Source organism: Rhinoderma darwinii, chromosome 1, assembly GCF_050947455.1.
Source record: "Rhinoderma darwinii isolate aRhiDar2 chromosome 1, aRhiDar2.hap1, whole genome shotgun sequence".
NCBI lineage: Eukaryota > Metazoa > Chordata > Amphibia > Anura > Rhinodermatidae > Rhinoderma > Rhinoderma darwinii.
In genome coordinates this window covers 63,053,340-63,074,102 of record NC_134687.1, presented here as the reverse complement: position 1 = coordinate 63,074,102, position 20,763 = coordinate 63,053,340, and the positions used below count along the sequence as shown (strand labels likewise).

The window sequence follows — 20,763 nt, the reverse complement described above, 5'->3', positions numbered from 1 at the left end:
GACCCGGTGGGGGGGCAGCGGGAGCAACCTGCATCCCCATGCCCAGCTAGAGTTCCAGGGTGATTGGTGGTAGGTCCCGGTGGGGGGGCAGCGGGAGCAACCTGCATCCCCATGCCCAGCCAGAGTTCCAGGGTGATTGGTGGTAGGTCCCGGTGGGGGGGCAGCGGGAGCAACCTGCATCCTCATGCCCAGCCAGAGTTCCAGGGTGATTGCAGGTAGGTCCCGTTGGGGGCCAGCGGGAGCAACATGCATCCCCATGCCCAGCCAGAGTTCCAGGGTGATTGCTGGAAGGACCCGGTGGGGGGGGGCAGCGGGAGCAACCTGCATCCCCATGCCCAGCTAGAGTTCCAGGGTGATTGGTGGTAGGTCCCGGTGGGGGGGCAGCGGGAGCAACCTGCATCCTCATGCCCAGCCAGAGTTCCAGGGTGATTGCTGGAAGGACCCGGTGGGGGGGCAGCGGGAGCAACCTGCATCCTCATGCCCAGCCAGAGTTCCAGGGTGATTGCAGGTAGGTCCCGTTGGGGGCCAGCGGGAGCAACATGCATCCCCATGCCCAGCCAGAGTTCCAGGGTGATTGGTGGTAGGTCCCGGTGGGGGGGCAGCGGGAGCAACCTGCATCCCCATGCCCAGCCAGAGTTCCAGGGTGATTGGTGGTAGGTCCCGGTGGGGGGCAGCGGGAGCAACCTGCATCCTCATGCCCAGCCAGAGTTCCAGGGTGATTGCAGGTATGTCCCGGTGGGGTGGAAGGGGGGGCAGCGGGACCAACCTGTGTCCCTATGCCCAGCCAGAGTTCCAGAGTGATTGCAGGTAGGTCCCGTTGGGGGCCAGCGGGAGCAACATGCATCCCCATGCCCAGCCAGAGTTCCAGGGTGATTGCAGGAAGGACCCGGTGGGGGGGGGCAGCGGGAGCAACTTGCATCCCCATGCCCAGCCAGAGTTCCAGGATGATTGCAGGTATGTCCCGGTGGGGTGGAAGGGGGGGGGCAGCGGGACCAACCTGTGTCCCTATGCCCAGCCAGAGTTCCAGAGTGATTGCAGGTAGGTCCCGGTGGGGGGCCAGCGGGAGCAACCTGCATCCCCATGCCCAGCCAGAGTTCCAGGGTGATTGGTGGTAGGTCCCGGTGGGGGGGCAGCGGGAGCAACCTGCATCCTCATGCCCAGCCAGAGTTCCAGGGTGATTGCAGGTAGGTCCCGTTGGGGGCCAGCGGGAGCAACATGCATCCCCATGCACAGCCAGAGTTCCAGGGTGATTGCTGGAAGGACCCGGTGGGGGGGCAGCGGGAGCAACCTGCATCCCCATGCCCAGCTAGAGTTCCAGGGTGATTGGTGGTAGGTCCCGGTGGGGTGGAAGGGGAGCAGCGGGAGCAACCTGCATCCCCATGCCCAGCCAGAGTTCCAGGGTGATTGCAGGTAGGTCCCGGTGGGGGGGCAGCGGGAGCAACTTGCATCTCCATGCCCAGCCAGAGTTCCAGGGTGATTGGTGGTAGGTCCCGGTGGGGTGGAAGGGGAGCAGCGGGAGCAACTTGCATCCCCATGCCCAGCCAGAGTTCCAGGGTGATTGCAGGTAGGTCCCGGTGGGAGTCAGCGGGAGCAACTTGCATCCCCATGCCCAGCCAGAGTTCCAGGGCGATTGCTGGTAGGTCCCGGTGGGGTGGAAGGGGGAGCAACCCGCATCTCCATGCCCAGCCAGAGTTCCAGGGTGATTGCTGGTAGGTCCCGGTGGGGTGGAAGGGGGGCAGCGGGAGCAACCTGCATCCCCATGCCCAGCCAGAGTTCCAGGGTGATTGCTGGTAGGTAAGGAGATCCATTTGGTGACCAAACAGCAGTGAAAATAAAAAGGCCCAAATGTCAAAGAATGACACTTCTGCTACTGAAAGTGAAACATTTGAAAGTGAAACATTTAAAATCAAGTTAAAGTGGGGTATGTTCAAAAATGTCAGAGGCGGTGGTGAGCAGCAGAGGCAGGCCGGGGCAGAGTTCCAGGGCCAGGGGGTGACGGCAGGCAGCGTAGGCCGGGGCAGAGTTCCAGGGCGGTGGGGAGAGGACTGGGCCTCAATCCAAGGAGATCCATTTGGTGACTAAACAGCAGTGACAATAAAAAGGCCCAAATGCCAAAGAATGACATTTCTGCTACTGAAAGTGAAACATTTAAAATCAAGTTACAGTGGGGTATGTTCACAAATGTCAGAGGCGGTGGTGAGCAGCAGAGGCAGGCCGGGGCAGAGTTCCAGGGCCAGGGGTGTGACGGCAGGCAGCGTAGGCCGGGGCAGAGTTCCAGGGCGGTGGGGAGAGGACTAGGCCTCAATCCAAGGAGATCCATTTGGTGACCAAGCAGCAGTGAAAATAAAAAGGCCCAAATGTCAAAGAATGACATTTCTGCTACTGAAAGTGAAACATTTGAAAGTGAAACATTTAAAATCAAGTTAAAGTGGGGTATGTTCAAAAATGTCAGAGGCGGTGGTGAGCAGCAGAGGCAGGCCGGGGCAGAGTTCCAGGGCCAGGGGTGTGACGGCAGGCAGCGTAGGCCGGGGCAGAGTTCCAGGGCGGTGGGGAGAGGACTAGGCCTCAATCCAAGGAGATCCATTTGGTGACCAAGCAGCAGTGAAAATAAAAAGGCCCAAATGTCAAAGAATGACATTTCTGCTACTGAAAGTGAAACATTTGAAAGTGAAACATTTAAAATCAAGTTAAAGTGGGGTATGTTCAAAAATGTCAGAGGCGGTGGTGAGCAGCAGAGGCAGGCCGGGGCAGAGTTCCAGGGCCAGGGGTGTGACGGCAGGCAGCGTAGGCCGGGGCAGAGTTCCAGGGCGGTGGGGAGAGGACTAGGCCTCAATCCAAGGAGATCCATTTGGTGACCAAGCAGCAGTGAAAATAAAAAGGCCCAAATGTCAAAGAATGACATTTCTGCTACTGAAAGTGAAACATTTGAAAGTGAAACATTTAAAATCAAGTTAAAGTGGGGTATGTTCACAAATGTCAGAGGCGGTGGTGAGCAGCAGAGGCAGGCCGGGGCAGAGTTCCAGGGCCAGGGGTGTGACGGCAGGCAGCGTAGGCCGGGGCAGAGTTCCAGGGCGGTGGGGAGAGGACTAGGCCTCAATCCAAGGAGATCCATTTGGTGACCAAGCAGCAGTGAAAATAAAAAGGCCCAAATGTCAAAGAATGCCATTTCTGCTACTGAAAGTGAAACATTTGAAAGTGAAACATTTAAAATCAAGTTAAAGTGGGGTATGTTCAAAAATGTCAGAGGCGGTAGTGAACAGCAGAGGCAGACCGTGGCACAGTTCCAGGGCCAGAGTGTGATACTGTCCGCCGATAGATAACCCTTTGCACATTATCGTCATCATCATTATCAGCAGCAGTTGCTGTCAGCCAGCTCCAGAGTGTATGAGCGGGGTGTGCTGCCCATTGCAGCCCGGGGTAGAGGAGCCGTATGCAAGCTGTGCATGCCCGGTGGCAACAGTGTATGAGCTCCACAGCGCCAGCGGGGGGGGGGTCCCACTATGTCCCAAGCCGCCTGACATGTACTTCCGGTCGGCTAGGAGGTGGCATGTCACCTGGGCTGTCAGCCAGCCCCAGAGTGTATGAGCGGCGTGTGCCTGCACCCGTGGGGGGGATACAGGAGCCATGGGGAAGCTGTGCAAGACCGGGGGCAGCCGTGTAGGAGCTCTGCAGCGCCCGCTGTGGACTTCCAGGGCAAGAGCGGTAGGAACGGCCAACTCATGCCGACCTCCTGGAACTCCCCGTCGGCCTCGCTCGCGGGTCGGTCCCGCTGATTTTTCTACCTTCATAATAAAAAAATCTTTTTTTTTTATGGCATTTTCGGAAGCCTCAAGCCCACCTGGAGTTGCACGAGCAAGGCCACGTCGGCGTCTCCTTCCGAAAGCGGCCGGGAGCCAGTTCCGAGTATGAGCGGCGTGTGCCTGCCTTTTGCACCCGTGGGGGAATAGAGGAGCCATGGGGAAGCTGTGCATGCCCAAGCTTCAAACTGTCACCATGTCAACAGACATGGTGACAGCGTCCCGATCGCAAAGCAGGATTCAAACAGGACCAATCAGAGTGGTCCCTGTGCCGGAAACGAGCTGTGATTGGTCAGTACTGACAGGCCAATCATAGCGCAGGAGCAGTGTTGCCTGCCTATTGCACCCGTGGGGGGAATAGAGGAGCCATGGGGAAGCTGTGCATGCCCAAGCTTCAAACTGTCACCATGTCAACAGACATGGTGACAGTGTCCCGATCGCAAAGCAGGATTCAAACAGGACCAATCAGAGTGGTCCCTGTGCCGGAAACGAGCTGTGATTGGTCAGTACTGACAGGCCAATCACAGCGCAGTAGCAGTGGTGCCTGCCTATTGCACCCGTGGGGGGGATAGAGGAGCCATGGGGAAGCTGTGCATGCCCAAGCTTCAAACTGTCACCATGTCAACAGACATGGTGACAGCGTCCCGATCACAAAGCAGGATTCAAACAGGACCAATCAGAGTGGTCCCTGTGCCGGAAACGAGCTGTGATTGGTCAGTACTGACAGGCCAATCACAGCGCAGGAGCCGTGGTTTGCCGGCATCTCCGTCTCTGACAAGCTCTTTCCTGTCAGAGAGCTTGTGAGAGACGGAGACAGGAATAAATACAGTGCGTAAGTTAAAAAAAAACAGCGATCTGCCGCTTTTCTGCCCTTTTGTGCCCACTAACCTGTTTTTAGTTAGTTAGGTAGCACAAGTTTTTCAGTATGGCCAAAAGAGTCTTTTTAGCCGAGGAAGCATCTGCAATGCTGTGTTCCAACACGGACAGCGCAAGTGAAGGTGAGGAGCAGTTCGTGCTTCCATCTTCCTCTGCATCCAGTGACTCTGAATCTGCACCCCCCAGTCGGCGTAGAAGAGCCGTAGTTCCTGATCTGCCTGAGCTGACCTGGGAAGCTGCAGAGAATTATACCCCCCAGGTGCCTGAGTTTACAGCCCGCTCAGGCATTCAAATTGAAATGACGGGTTTCAGCCCCATTGATTATTTTAACCTTTTTTTTTCAGACTCCCTTTTAGCGTTAATGGTCCAGCAGACCAACATCTATGCGGAACAATTTATCGCCCAGAACCCTGACTCTTATTATGGGAGAAGCCAAAATTGGACCCCCACAAACCTAGTGGAATTGCGGAAGTTTTGGGGCATATTTTTAAGTTTTGGCCTAATAAAAAAGCCTAGGATTAGAGACTATTGGTCCCTTGATATTTTATATAACACCCCCATTTACCGCACAGTAATGCCAAGGAAGCGCTTCGAAGCCATCCTGAAATTCCTTCATTACAATGATAATAGCCAGTGCCCACCCCCACAGGACCCAAATTTTGATAGGCTATATAAAATACGACCATTGATTGCCCACTACTCCCAAATTTTTTCCCACGTTTATACCCCCCAGCAAAATATTTCGGTAGATGAATCCCTAGTCAGCTTCAAGGGTAGACTGCACTTCAGGCAGTATCTACCCAATAAAAGAGCCCGGTACGGCATAAAGCTCTACAAGCTGTGCGAAAGTGCCACCGGTTACACCTACTCCTTTAGGGTCTATGAGGGAAAAGACTCCCATATAGATCCCCCAGAATGCCCCCCTTTCCTTGGAATTAGTGGAAAGATCGTATGGGATCTTATCCATCCTTTACTTGGGAAAGGCTATCATCTTTATCTGGACAACTTTTATAACAGTGTCCCCTTAGTAAAAGTTCTCTTGTCCAGATCCACCTTGGCATGCGGAACAATCCGCAAAAATAAGAAGGGCCTCCCCAAAACATTGCTGGGTCAGATCCTAAAATTAGGAGAGAGCAAAGCTTTCTGCTGCGACAATCTGCTCCTCCTAAAGTATAAGGATAAAAGGGACGTCCTTATACTGACCAGCATACACGACAGCAGATGCAGCCTAGTCCCTGTACGTGGATCCACTTCCCAAGTCCCAAAACCATATTGTGTACAGGAGTACAACAAGTATATGGGTGGCGTTGACCTGTCCGACCAGGTTATAAAACCATACAACGCCATGCGCAAGACCAGAGTATGGTATAAGAAGCTGTCTGTGCATCTTACACAGATGGCTTTATACAACGCCTTTGTCCTCTATAGATATGCCAGCAGTGGAGGTACGTTCCTGCAATTTCAGGAAAAGGTCATAAAGTCCCTGATGTTTGGTAACCAGGAAGGAGAGGGCAGTTCATCTGGCTCTTCCGTCAGTAGGATAATTCCCGGCCAGCATTTCCCGACAGAAATCCCCCCCACTGAAAAAAAAAAGAAGCCCCAAAAAAAATGCCGTGTGTGTGCCAAGCGAGGCATTCGTAAGGACACCACATACCATTGTGAGACATGTCCCACAAATCCCGGCCTGTGCATGAACCAATGTTTCAAAATATATCATACCTCCTTGGATTTTTAATTTATTTATTCATTATTTACCTTTTCTGTCTCCCATACTGGCCATGACCAATTATTAATTTTTCTACTGACCAGCCCCATTTAAAATTTGATCATTTAAAAATTGTAAAAAAAAACCACCTAAAACAAAACTAAAAATTCTCACTATACCCCTAGATAATTTCCTCAATGGGTGTAGTTTCCGAAATGGGGTCACTTGTGGGGGGTTTCCACTGTTTAGTCCCCTCAGGGGCTTTGTAAATGTGACAAGGCCTCTCAAACCATTCCTGCTAAATGTGATCTCCCAAAGCCAAATGGCACTCCATCCCTTCTAAGCCATGCCCTGTGTTCAAATATCCGTTTATTACCACATGTGGGGTATTGTTTTACTCGGGAGACATTGCTTTACAAATTTTACGGTGCTTTTTCTCCTTCAGTCCTTGTGGAAATGAGAAAAAAAATGGCTAAACCTAAATTTTCTTTGAATAAATGTTGATTTTAATTTTCACGGCCTACTTCCAATAAATTCTGTAAAAAACCTGTGCGGTCAAAATGCTCACCATACCCCTAGATAATTTCCTTGAGGTGTCTAGTTTCCCAGATGGGGTCACTTGTGGGGGGTTTCCACTGTTTAGTCCCCTCAGGGGCTTTGTAAATGTGACAAGGCCTCTCAAACCATTCCTGCTAAATGTGATCTCCCAAAGCCAAATGGCACTCCATCCCTTCTAAGCCATGCCCTGTGTTCAAATATCCGTTTATTACCACATGTGGGGTATTGTTTTACTCGGGAGACATTGCTTTACAAATTTTACGGTGCTTTTTCTCCTTCAGTCCTTGTGGAAATGAGAAAAAAAATGGCTAAACCTAAATTTTCTTTGAATAAATGTTGATTTTAATTTTCACGGCCTACTTCCAATAAATTCTGTAAAAAACCTGTGCGGTCAAAATGCTTACCATACCCCTAGATAATTTCCTTGAGGTGTCTAGTTTCCCAGATGGGGTCACTTGTGGGGGGTTTCCACTGTTTAGTCCCCTCAGGGGCTTTGTAAATGTGACAAGGCCTCTCAAACCATTCCTGCTAAATGTGATCTCCCAAAGCCAAATGGCACTCCATCCCTTCTAAGCCATGCCCTGTGTTCAAATATCCGTTTATTACCACATGTGGGGTATTGTTTTACTCGGGAGACATTGCTTTACAAATTTTATGGTGCTTTTTCTCCTTCAGTCCTTGTGGAAATGAGAAAAAAAATGGCTAAACCTAAATTTTCTTTGAATAAATGTTGATTTTAATTTTCAAGGCCTACTTCCAATAAATTCTGTAAAAAACCTGTGCGGTCAAAATGCTCACCATACCCCTAGATAATTTCCTTGAGGTGTCTAGTTTCCCAGATGGGGTCACTTTTGGGGGATTTGTACTGTTTTGTCACTGCAAGAGCCCTTCTAACAAAATAAGGCCCCAAAATCCACTAGGTGTTCCTTTGCTTCTGAGGCCTGTGCTTCATTCCAGTAGCACGCTACGACCACATGTGGGATATTTCCTAAAACTGCAGAGACTGGGCAACAAATATTGAGTTGAATTTCTCTGCTAAAACCTTCTGTGTAATAAAAAAATAGTATTAAAAATTTATTTCTGCCAATAAATATGAAATTTGTAAATTCCACCTCTACTTTGCTTTAATTCCTGTGAAATGTGTAAAGGGTTAAGACATTTTCTAAATGCTGTTTTGAATACTTTGAGGGGTGAAGTTTTTAAAATGGGGTGACTTTTTGGGGGTTTCTAATATATAAGGCCCTCAAAGCCACTTCACAACTGAACTGGCCCCTGTAAAAATGGCCTTTTGACATTTTCTTGAAAATGTGAGAAATTGCTGCTAAAGTTGTAGGCCTTGTGATGTCATAGAAAAATAAAAGGATGTTCAAAAAACGATGCCAATCTAAAGTAGACATATGGGTGATGTTAATTAGCAACCATTTTGTGTGGTATAACTGCCTGTCTTACAAGCAGATACATTTAAATTGAGAAAAATGCTAATTTTTGCAATTTTTCGCTAATTTTCGGTGTTATTCACAATTAAATATAGAACATATCGAGCAAATTTTGCTAGTAACTTAAAGTGCAATGTGTCACGAGAAAACAATCTCAGAATCGCTTGGATAGGTGAAAGCATTCCAGAGTTATTACCACATAAAGTGAACATGTCAGATTTGAAAAATGAGGCTCTGTCAGGAAGGTCAAAAGTGGCTAGGGCGGGAAGGGGTTAACCTAGTTCGGTCCCCACCGTTACAGTCGGATGTCAGCTGTAAGATACAGCTGAGATCCGGTGATGATGGCACCGACTCAGCTTCTGAGCCGGTGCCAAACATTGTACGTCATTTTGCGTGAAGTCAATGCTTTCCAGGACGTACATATACGTCCAATGGCGGGAAGGGGTTAAAGAGGCTCTGTCACCAGATTTTGCAACCCCTATCTGCTATTGCAGCAGATAGGCGCTGCAATGTAGATTACAGTAACGTTTTTATTTTTAAAAAACGAGCATTTTTGGCCAAGTTATGACCATTTTTGTAGTTATGCAAATGAGGCTTGCAAAAGTCCAAGTGGGTGTGTTTAAAAGTAAAAGTCCAAGTGGGCGTGTATTATGTGCGTACATCGGGGCGTTTTTAATACTTTCACTAGCTGGGCGCTCTGAAGAGAAGTATCATCCTCTTCTCTTCAGAACGCCCAGCTTCTGACAGTGCAGATCTGTGACGTCACTCACAGGTCCTGCATCGTGTCGGCCACATCGGCACCAGAGGCTACAGTTGATTCTGCAGCAGCATCAGCGTTTGCAGGTAAGTCGATCTTACCTGCAAACACTGATGCTGCTGCAGACTCAACTGTAGCCTCTGGTGCCGATGTGGCCGACACGATGCAGGACCTGTGAGTGACGTCACAGATCTGCACTGTCAGAAGCTGGGCGTTCTGAAGAGAAGTGGATGATACTTCTCTTCAGAGCGTCCAGCTAGTAAAAGTATTAAAAACACCCCGATGTACGCACATAATACACGCCCACTTGGACTTTTACTTTTAAACACACCCACTTGGACTTTTGCAAGCCTCATTTGCATAACTACAAAAATGGTCATAACTTGGCCAAAAATGCTCGTTTTAAAAAAAATAAAAACGTTACTGTAATCTACATTGCAGCGCCTATCTGCTGCAATAGCAGATAGGAGTTGCAAAATCTGGTGACAGAGCCTCTTTAAGGCCTAAAATAGGCTTGTCATTAAGGGGTTAATATATACATATCTCTGGGAACAAGGGCACTTCCCTCTTTTTTGCTCCATTGCAAATTAGTTTTTCCTTGTAAAAGTCTTATGCCCACCAGCCTGCTGGGTCTCCCCCCCCCCCTTTCTCTTGTGACGTGTAGTCTATTACATCTAAGTTATGAACTTAGATGTGATTGGTAACAGCTCAAACCTGCGTGTTACATGCGTTGGGGGGGGGGGCCCACTAGGTTGTGGCCCACTCACATATGTTTGGCCCCCCTCTGCTATACCCCTAGCTACACCTCTGGTTCTTGGTTACAGAGGAGTCCCATGGGTAAGATGCCACCTATCGTACAGTACCTTTATTATCTTTGTAATACAAATGCCTTAAAAGAAAAAAAACAATTATTTGGACTTTTGTATGGAACAGCAACAGGGCCCTTTACAGATTTTCAGTAAAACCCCAGCTAGACCTTTCCTAGACAAACTCCCTGGTTGTTTTAAAGCTCCAACTTTTGCAAACACACCCTCATTTTGCCCTTGCTACAATACAATATATCATTATACTTAGCTAAGATGTTTTTTTCTGTTTCCAAATGATGAAATATTCAATTGCAACAGTGAACCAATGATCTTCCAGTGACAGACAGGGGCAGCGTGCAGTGCTTTGTATACAAGTGCTGGTTCTTCCTGTTCTGCCAGTGCTGTGCTGTATTTGTCACAGAACGCTACTCTGATGCACAACACACCACTACCGGCCAACCTTGGCGTAGTCCCAATATTCTCCGACCTCTGTGAGTATGGATCAGCATTCAGCAAATGTTTTTTATTGATTCTTAGTATTTGTATTTTATTTAGTGTATTTTATCCTGAAATCTGCTAAGAGCATTGAATTCGTAACTGCCGCACCTGATACATAACATCGTGTTCCTTTTCTAACTTATTCACTTTCAGTGACCGCTTCCTGTAGGCTTTCTGCGGCATTACACCTTTCTGTAACTAAATAATAGGTTTAATGTCCATGTACCTTCCAGCAAAACCTGTTTCACCTGTGAGATCATAGTTTGTACTTGTTTCTCCAGCTCACTTGCCAGATACAATAAATAGAATAATATAAAATTCTTCAGTTAGGCTATCTTCCATGCTGAGGTTTTGCATTAGGCACATCTGCAGTGGATTTTAAGAATAATCCGCAGCAGAAAAGCACAAACCTCCGATTTGAAATTTCGGTCCAAGTACGTAGATCCGCGTCAGTAATGGACATGCTGAACATTATTAAATCTGTAGCATAATTTTTCTCGAAGTACTGCGACAAAACTGCACCGTTTTGCCCCCGATTTAGCGAGATTGCATGATTAATTGATTCACTCTACCTAAATATAGGTGTACAACCATTTAAAGCCTAATACAGACAGACTGTACGAGGCTTACTCCACAGTTTAAGGCTATGTTGTTTCTGTTAAAATAGGTATGGATGGCGTTGAATGGTAGATGGCTGTAAGGGCACATTTTCCTTTATTTTACCGGCCACATTTTTATATGGGACAAATAGCAGCATGTCACGTATTTGATTTATTTCAAACAGCAACCAAATCGTCCGCCCTGCCCCCCAATGTCATCTGTTCCTCTTTTGTTTTATTAAGAAACCTGTGATACAGAAAAATATGTAGGAGACATGTAGTGAACAATAAAAGGCACAGAATCGGACAGCTAAGTTGGAAGAAGTTAAAGTTGCCTAAAAAAAAACAAAACGTGAGCACAAGCGACTGTGGGCTTAGATCAGTGGTCTCCAAACTGCGGCTCTATAGCTGCATGTGGCTGTCAGGGCATGCTGGGTGTTGTAGTTTCACAACAGTTGTACGGCTACAGGTTGGAGCAACAGATACCAACGGATCTTAGTTGGTAAATACAAGTTAGAAATACTGCATGTCTGGTTTCTCAGTTACAGTAATATAGTATAATGGGTGAAATCTAGATGACCTCGCTGTAGGACGGTAATAGCCAGATAAGGTGCCAATGTAACTAAAGACCTTGAAGGTACCATATTTTATACCTATACTACCGTTCAAAAGTTTGTGGTCACCTAGACAATTTTGTGTTTTCCATGAAAACTCACACTTATATTTATCAAATTAGTTGCAAAATGACTAGAAAATATAGTCAAGACATTGACAAGGTTAGAAATAATGATTTTTATTTCAAATAATAATTTTCTCCTTCAAACTTTGCTTTCGTCAAAGAATGCTCCATTTGCAGCAATTACAGCATTGCAGACCTTTGGCATTCTAGCTGTTAATTTACTGAGGTAATTGGGAGAAATTTCAACCCATGCTTCCAGAAGCCCCTCTCACAAGTTGGATTGGCACTTCTTGTGTACCATACGGTCAAGCTGCTCCCACAACAGCTCTATGGGGTTGAGATCTGGTGACTGCGCTGGCCACTCCATTACAGATAGAATACCAGCTGCCTGCTTCTTCCCTAAATAGTTCTTGCATAATTTGGAGGTGTGCTTTGGGTCATTGTCCTGTTGTAGGAGGAAATTGGCTCCAATCAAGCGCTGTCCACATTGTATGGCATGGCGTTGCAAAATGGAGTGATAGCCTTCCTTATTCAAAATCCCTTTTACCTTGTACAAATCTTCCACTTTACCAGCACCAAAGCAACCCCAGACCATCACATTACCTCCACCATGCTTGACAGATTGTGTCAGGCACCCTTCCAGCATCTTTTCAGTTGTTCTGCGTCTCACAAATGTTCTTCTGTGTGATCCAAACACCTCAAACTTCGATTAGTCTTTCCATAACACTTTTTTCCAGTCTTCCTCTGTCCAATGTCTGTGTGCTTTTGCCCATATTAATCTTTTCCTTTTATTAGCCAGTCTCAGATATGGCTTTTTCTTTGCCACTCTGCCCTGAAGGCCAGCATCCCGGAGTCGCCTCTTCACTGTAGATGTTGACACTGGCGTTTTGCGGGTACTATTTAATGAAGCTGCCAGTTGAGGACCTGTGAAGCGTCTATTTCTCAAACTAGAGACTCTAATGTACTTGTCTTATTGCTCAGTTGTGCAGCGGGGCCTCCCACTTCTCTTTCTACTCTGGTTAGAGCCTGTTTGTGCTGTCCTCTGAAGGGAGTAGTACACACCGTTGTAGGAAATCTTCAGTTTCTTGGCAATTTCTCGCATGGAATAGCCTTCATTTCTAAGAACAAGAATAGACTGTCGAGTTTCATATGAAAGCTCTCTTTTTCTAGCCATTTTTAGAGTTTAATCGAACCCACAAATGTAATGCTCCAGATTCTCAACTAGCTCAAAGGAAGGTCAGTTTTATAGCTCCTCTAAACAGCAAAACCGTTTACAGCGGTGCTAACATAATTGCACAAGGGTTTTCAAGTGTTTTCTAATCATCCATTAGCCTTCTAACACAGTTAGCAAACACAATGTACCATTAGAACACTGGAGTGATGGTTGCTGGAAATGGGCCCCTATACACCTATGTAGATATTGCATTAAAAACCAGACGATTGCAGCTAGAATAGTCATTTAGCACATTAACAATGTATAGAGTGTATTTCTGATTAATTTAATGTTATCTTCATTGAAAAAAACTGTGCTTTTCTTGCAAAAATAAGGAAATTTCTAAGTGACCCTAAACTTTTGAACGGTAGTGTATATGCATAATTATAAATAATGGTAGTTTAAGAAAGGTCCTGAAGACAAGGACTGAAACATTGCATGAGGGCTAAAAAGTCCAAACTTATTTTCACTTATCTTTGGAGTGCTGCCTATTTTTTTATTATTATATATGCATAATTAGATAAACTATACAGTTGAAGTAAGTGGCCAAAAAACGAAAGAACAGCTTTTGTTTGTGCCCCACATTTGGGTGCCATCTAGGTTTGACCCTTAATATATTATTGTTCTATCTACCCCACTTTCATCCACTATGCCCGTTTTTCTCATGTAGGTTTTACTTGTTATTGCTATTTTTTCTTTTTCCTGATGATTTTTGGGCTATAAACATTAGCTTTTGAGTTTTTCTTCTTACCTTCTTGTCCACTTCGTGCCTAAGATTGTACTTAAAGAGGCTCTGTCACCACATTATAAGTGCCCTATCTCCTACATAATGTGATCGGCACTGTAATGTAGATAACAACAGTGTTTTTTATTTTGAAAAACAATAAATTTTGAGCAAGTTATGCACAATTTTAGATTTATGCTAATTACTTTCTTAATAGACAACTGTGTGTGTCTTTACTTTTTTAGCAACTGGGCGTTGTGAAAATAAGTGTATGACGCTGACCAATCAGCGTCATACACTTCTCTCCATTCATTTTTAGCAGTACACGCAACACAGCGTGATCTCGCGAGATCACGTTGTACTGTCACATACTCCCACATTAACTTTACCAAAGTGTCTTGAGAGTGAATAGACATCACCTCCAGGAGGACGCGATGTCTATTCACACTCCCGACACTTCGGTAAAGTTTCTGTGGTACTTACTCACACAGCACGGCATGATCTCGTGAGATCACGCTGTGCTGTCATTCACAGAAACTTTACCGAAGTGTCGGGAGTGTGAATAGACATCGCGTCCCGGCTGGAGGCAATGTCTATTTACTCCCAAGACACTTCGTTAAAGTTAATGTGGGAGTATGTGACAGTACAGCGTGTGCTGCGAGTAATGAGTAATGCTAAAAATGAATGGAGAGAAGTGTATGACGCTGATTGGTCAGCGTCATACACTTCTCTTTACAATGCCCAGTTGGTAAAAAAGTAAAAACATCCCCAGTTGTCTATTAAGAAAGTAATTAGCATAAATCTGAAATTGTTCATAACTTGCTCAACATTTATAGTTTTTCAAAATAAAAACCACTGTTATCTACATTACAGCGCCAATCACATTATGTAGGGGATAGGGCACTTATAATCTGGTGACAGGTTTCTTTTAAAGAGTCTCTATGTAAAGTCATCCATTGAATAAGGAGACATATCCTTTGAAGTTATAACAGATTCAGCCAAATAAATCGACATCAATTCAGAAAATAAACCTGAAATAACAGGTTTAATAAAATGTGAATTGTACTGCCTAAACAAATCTAAAGTAAGGTGACCATGCATCCAAAATAAAAATGCAAATTGTGTTGATTTGAAATTTTGGACCATTTTGTGTACACAGCAGGCTTATGTGTCTACGAGGTTACAAAGTATAGACAAACCCTGTGTGTATTCTGATACTGCATTCATGTATTTTATTATGTTTAATGATATACTGAAGGTACAGTACTGATATAAAAGCTATGCATTACAATCCTGGAAGGCCCATTTATTTTAATGCATTTTGAGATTACATTTTGAAGTAGTATTTTTGCTTTCTCTGTGGTATTGCTTTTAATTGAATGAATACCATGGAAAGAACTAATATATATTTTATTTGCAGTGTAAAAACAGTATTAAATAACCAGGACGTCTGTAGAACTATGGCTACAATGTTCATTCTCGCCCTGATGGCCGTCTTCATGTGCTCACTATGTGATAAACATCCAGTAATTGAGAGCAGTGACATTATTGCTAATTACTCCTACATGTCACTGACCAAAGTACCAACGAATCTGCCCCCACATACAACAGTGCTGGATCTATCACACAATTACATCCAAAAACTGGAAACAACCGACTTTGGTTACTTGCTGGATCTCAAAGTCCTCATTATGTCACATAATCAAATCACTGAGATTGACTCGAAAGTTTTTGACTCTAACAATTATCTGGAACACTTGGATTTATCCAATAACTGGCTTGAAAATATCTCCAGTATCTTTCCAGGTCACCTTCGTCATCTGGACATTTCCTCCAATAATTTCACAACGTTGTCTGTTTGTAGATACTTAACGAATCTTTTGCGGCTGGAATACTTAGGTCTTGGTGCAGCTAACATTCTTAAATCGGATTTGGAGTCTGTTTCTCATTTACGACTGCAGCATGTGTTCATTGACTTGAATGGTTTATATGAATATGAAAATTCTAGCCTCCTAGTGTTGAATACAAACTGCTTACATCTTTCATCACTATCTAAGCAAAAATACCTTTTCAATGTACTTTTTGATGCTGTTAACACATCAAAGCTTTTGGAACTATCCAATTTTGGGAAATGGGAGGCAGGAAAAGTCCAAGATGAATATATTTCGGCAATAGTCAATAACTCTCGGGTTACCCATTTAACCATGAGGAACTTTGGCCTATTATGGACTAATCTTGTCCACATTCTTCAGAAAATATGGTACTCGTCTCTGGAAAGTTTACACCTATATAATTTCACAATTCAGGGATTGATATACAAGATGCAGTTTGACTACTCTAACACTTCTATGAAAGAACTTTTGATTGAACATGTTGCAATTGAAGTTTTTATATTTAATCAAATGCACCTGTATAGACTGTTTTCTGAAATGAACATCAAAAATCTTACTATTAACAATGGCAATTTACTTTTTATGGCTTGTCCTTTAAAATCTAGCTCCTTTGAGTACATAGACTTTTCTAATAATGCCATCACAGATGATGTTTTTCAGAACTGTTTGACACTGACGAAGTTGAAAACTTTAAAACTGGCAGGAAATAAGTTACAAAAGTTGTCCAAAGTAAGCCTCATGACGGAGAGCATGACATCCCTACAATATCTAGATATCAGCCGGAATCTTCTCGATTATAACGAAGAAGACTGCCATTGGTCACCGGGCATAAGAAAGTTAAGGATGGTATCTTGTTCATTGCCCAACTCTGTGTTTCAATGTTTACCCAAAAATGTCACAATGGTTAATTTGCGGAAGAATGATATATCAGGTGTTCCATTGGAAATAACCCACTTGACAAATGTAGAATACCTTGATCTTGGATATAATAGACTCTCTGATCTGCCAGACTGCACATTGTTCCCCCGTCTAATGATAATAACTGTTGAGTACAACCAGTTTCCATATCCATCCGCCACATCTCTTAAAAACTGCTCAGGGCTGGAACAAATTAACATTGGAAACAACCCATTCCATTGTTTTTGTGAGATAAAAAAATTCATACGTGAGAGAAGAAAGTCCCCAGGGAAGTACATTGGTTGGCCAGATGCCTATGTTTGTGAACGACCCGATGATTTAAAAGGTGTTCGATTGAAAGATTTCTACCTGCCGGAGATGTATTGTAATGTTTTTATAATGGTTCCAGTTATTGTTGCCCCAATAATCATAGGCCTTTTTCTAATTTTTGGTCTGTGTAAGTACTTTGATATACCTTGGTTTCTAAAAATGGCCTGGCAATTGGCAAGGACAAAGCATAGGGCCAGGAAATCCAAAAAAGGCTACCAGGAACTCAAAAAGGATTTCTCCTTTCATGCTTTCGTCTCCTATAGTGAAAATGATTCATCTTGGGTGAAGAATATTATGTTGCCCAGCATTCAAAGCATGGACGAAATACGTATCTGTCATCATGAAAGAAATTTTACCCCAGGAAAAAGCATAGTGGAAAACATCATAAACTGCATTGACAATAGCTACAAATCAATCTTTGTGTTATCCCCACACTTTGTTCAGAGCGAGTGGTGTCATTACGAACTGTATTTTGCTCATCATAAACTTTATTCCGAGAACACAGACAACCTTATCCTTATTCTACTGGAACCAATCCCACAATATCTTATTCCTGCAAGGTATTTCAAATTAAAAGCTCTCATGAAACAAAGAACCTATCTGGAATGGCCAAAGGAAAAAAGCAAGCGCGCTCTTTTCTGGGCCCATTTAAGGGCATCAATACATATTAATTTGTCTGAATTAGAACATTTGAGCTCTATTTCTGATCCAAATGTGCCAAGTACATAAATTATTTCGTTTCTTACTTAAAGGGATTGTATGAGACTAAAAAATATGGCTGCTTTTCTCCAGAAAAAGTGCAACCTATATTCATGGGCTGTGTCTAGTATTACTGTGCAGTTAAATTCACTTAAATGAGGCCAAGAGTGGCACTATTTCTAGTTAAAAAGTGTATCATCTTTGGACCAGGGACACAAAACAGACTACTGTTTTATCTGTCACTTATGCCCACACATGCCACCAGCCAATTTGTTTTTATGATGCCAGCAAATATGCTTTGGTTGCCATCCAATGTTCCTTTAAAAACCATCAAAAGTAAGACAAGATATACTAGTGACTACATTAGAGGCTTAGGCTTAGTATGGCTGGTGTCTCTGCGCTGTGTCCAAATAGTTTCAATAAATAGTAAGGTCAGTGGTTAAATGTGTTCTGTCATGAAGACAACCCCTGTCTATTTGTCCTATTAGGGCATATGGAAGTCTTTTCTCGGGACCCCCCTCAATGAGCCAGAACAGAGGGAAAGGGTTTTTCCATAATCAATATTTATCACCCAACCACAGAATAGTTGATAAATATCTGATAGTTCTGGGTCCGACCACTGGGCCCCCCATCGATCACAAGAATAGGCTTACCTTGACGTTCCCGGGCACCCCATAGGATTAGAGTGTAGTGCGCATGCTCAGCCACCACTCCATTACTATCTATGGGGCTGCTGAAGATACTGCTTGACCGTTCCATAGGAATGATTGAAGTAATTGTCGAGCATGCACACTTCCGCTTCATTACTATGGGGCTCCCAACTTTGCCATGGTAAGCCAGCTCTCGTGATCGGTGGGGATTCCAGCGGTCAGACCCGCACCAATCAGATATTTATCACTTATCCTGTGGATAGGTGTTAAATAATGATTATGTGAAAACAACTTTAGAATCGGCTCCCGCTCTTGCAGACCCGAGCAGTACATTTATTACATGGATGACCATTTGAATGGCTGGTTTTTAATTGTACATTTCCTGTCTGTCTGGCCAAAGTTTCCACAACAAAATCAGGTGTTTGCTGGGGGTATCAGAAGTCAGACCCACAGCGTTCAGTTGAAAGGGGTTGTCTGTGATGAGACAACACCTTTAACCCATTCCTGCATCACGGTACGTAGTACCCGCGCAGCGCCATAGCAAAGATGGTATGGTCCTAGTTGTTCAACCTATTAGATGCCACGGTCATTAGTAACTGCAACACCTAAGCTTCCTCTGTAAGCCCATCACACCTCCAATGATGGGCAATTGTGGGGTGCCAAAGATTTGCCACAGCAGCATGTGGTCTTACAAAGGCTCCCAGGTCTGCCATGGAAGTTAGGCTAAGTCAGGGCCTAAAAGACTGCCTGTCAGTGTAACAGTAAGGGTATGTGCATGTTTTCAACGGCTGAAAAATCGGAAGCAGAACATCTACAGACATCTGCCCATTGATTTCAATGGGAAATACGGCGACCTGTGCCGATGGGGCGTTTTTTGCTCGGCCGTTTTTTGGAGACGTTTTTCATTGATTCTATAGAAAAACAGCTCCAAAAACGGCCGTGAAAAAACAGCTCTGTATTTTCAGACGTTTTTGCTAAGCGTGTGAACATACCCTAATACAGGAGAGGCGCTACACTTCTATGCAATCTGCTTTGTCCTCCCTTATACGCTTTTATTTTTGCTGGATGCCACAATAAAAGAAAATAATACAATCATATGGGGGAGTGCCATAATTTTATCTTCCTCACTGTTTGTAATAATGGAGTATTGCAGTGTACTATGTAAGAGATAAAGCAATTGCATGTTCAAGCCCTCGGTAGAAGCACGATTGAAACATATGTTTCCATAAAAAGTCATAATATAAAAAGATAAGATATTGCCCAGTTTTATAGGACAATTTAAAGCATGCCGCATGGTTAGTGAATAAGGGGTGTATAGTGTACAGATGTTTTGTTGTACTTTCACTGACCAAGCATAAATATGTTTTGTGACTTTAATTGAATGTGTATATATGTGTTTATAGAAAATTAGAAGTAATACAGAGATTAGATTTATGTGTATTTTAATAGAGAATATATATAATAGATAGTAAACAATTCAAGCCACATTTACTGGATTAAATACTGTAGATAAAACTCGGAAGTCTGAAAGAGAAGTGAAACCAGATTGAAGTTTTACATTGATGACGGAAGTGCAGAAATCTTTGTTTTATCTAATAAATACTGTTTAGTATATAAACGTTTCCTCTTATTACTCAGTAATTTGCAGACTGCTATTCTGACCAGGGGTGGACAAAGCCAGCAGAGGGTCTACGTGCAAGAACAATTTATGGGCTCCTTGCTCTCAAATCATAGAGCATCCTCCTTATCTTAGAGCACCCCCTTATCATAGAGCACCCCCTTATGTCTCTCCAACAATCCACCAGTTATTGTGAGCTATGAAAATCATTAGCTCAGTAACTTACATCGAATAGACAGTAGGATTTTGCTAGCTGCTTTTGAGGTAGCAGAGGGCCCCTTATCTGCTAGGTCATTGTGCTGCTGCACAGAGCACACATATGGTATGTCCACTTCTAATTCTGACTTGTTTAAAGAGGCTCTGTCACCACATTATAAGTGCCCTATCTCCTACATATGTATGTATTCTATGTGCTGTCTTATACTAACACATTAACGATACTGAAGTGTTTAGACAGTGAATAGACATTCCACGGGATGTCTTTTCACAATCTCTGCACTTCGTTACTGTTTCTATGGTAGTTACAGCAGAGGAAGCGTGATCTCGCGAGATTGCGCTGTAGATGACAGTTTACAACGAGATTACGCTTCCTCTGCTGTAACTACCACAGACAGCGTAACGAAGTGCAGAGATTGTGATGAGACATCCCGTGGAATGTCTATTCACTGTCTAAACACTTCAGTATTGTTAATGTGTTAGTATAAGACAGCACATAAGGATCTAACAGGATCCCTATGCGCTGTGTAAATGAATGGAGGAGTGCATGACGCAGATTGGTCACTGATTGGTCACTGATTGGTCAGCGTCATACACTCCTCTGTACAACGCCCACTTGGTCTAAAGTAAAAACATGCCCACTTGGGCATTAAGCAACTCATTAGCATAAATCTAAAATCGCTAATAAAGTGATGAAAACAGATCGTTTTATTTAAATAAAAAGCATTACTGTCACCTACATTATAGCGCCCATCTCCTTATGTAGGAGATAGGGCACTTATAATGTGGTGACAGAGCCTCTTTAACAGGGAC

At 44.2% G+C, this 20,763-nt stretch overlaps 1 protein-coding gene across 1 annotated transcript; it reads left to right on the top strand.

Annotated features, from left to right (window-relative positions):
- The first annotated feature begins 10,346 nt into the window (after nt 1-10,346).
- On the top strand, nt 10,347-20,134 carry LOC142750199 (toll-like receptor 1). Its single transcript, XM_075859102.1, has 2 exons — nt 10,347-10,426; nt 15,069-20,134. Exon 2 carries the CDS (start codon nt 15,109-15,111, stop codon nt 17,494-17,496), a length of 2,388 nt encoding a protein of 795 aa, XP_075715217.1. The 5' UTR covers nt 10,347-10,426; nt 15,069-15,108; the 3' UTR covers nt 17,497-20,134.
- The last annotated feature ends 629 nt before the right edge of the window (nt 20,135-20,763 follow it).

Bases quoted from the DNA above. Each gene is read 5' to 3' on its own strand.
- LOC142750199 (XM_075859102.1), top strand. From the start codon at position 15,109: ATGGCTACAATGTTCATTCTCGCCCTGATGGCCGTCTTCATGTGCTCA.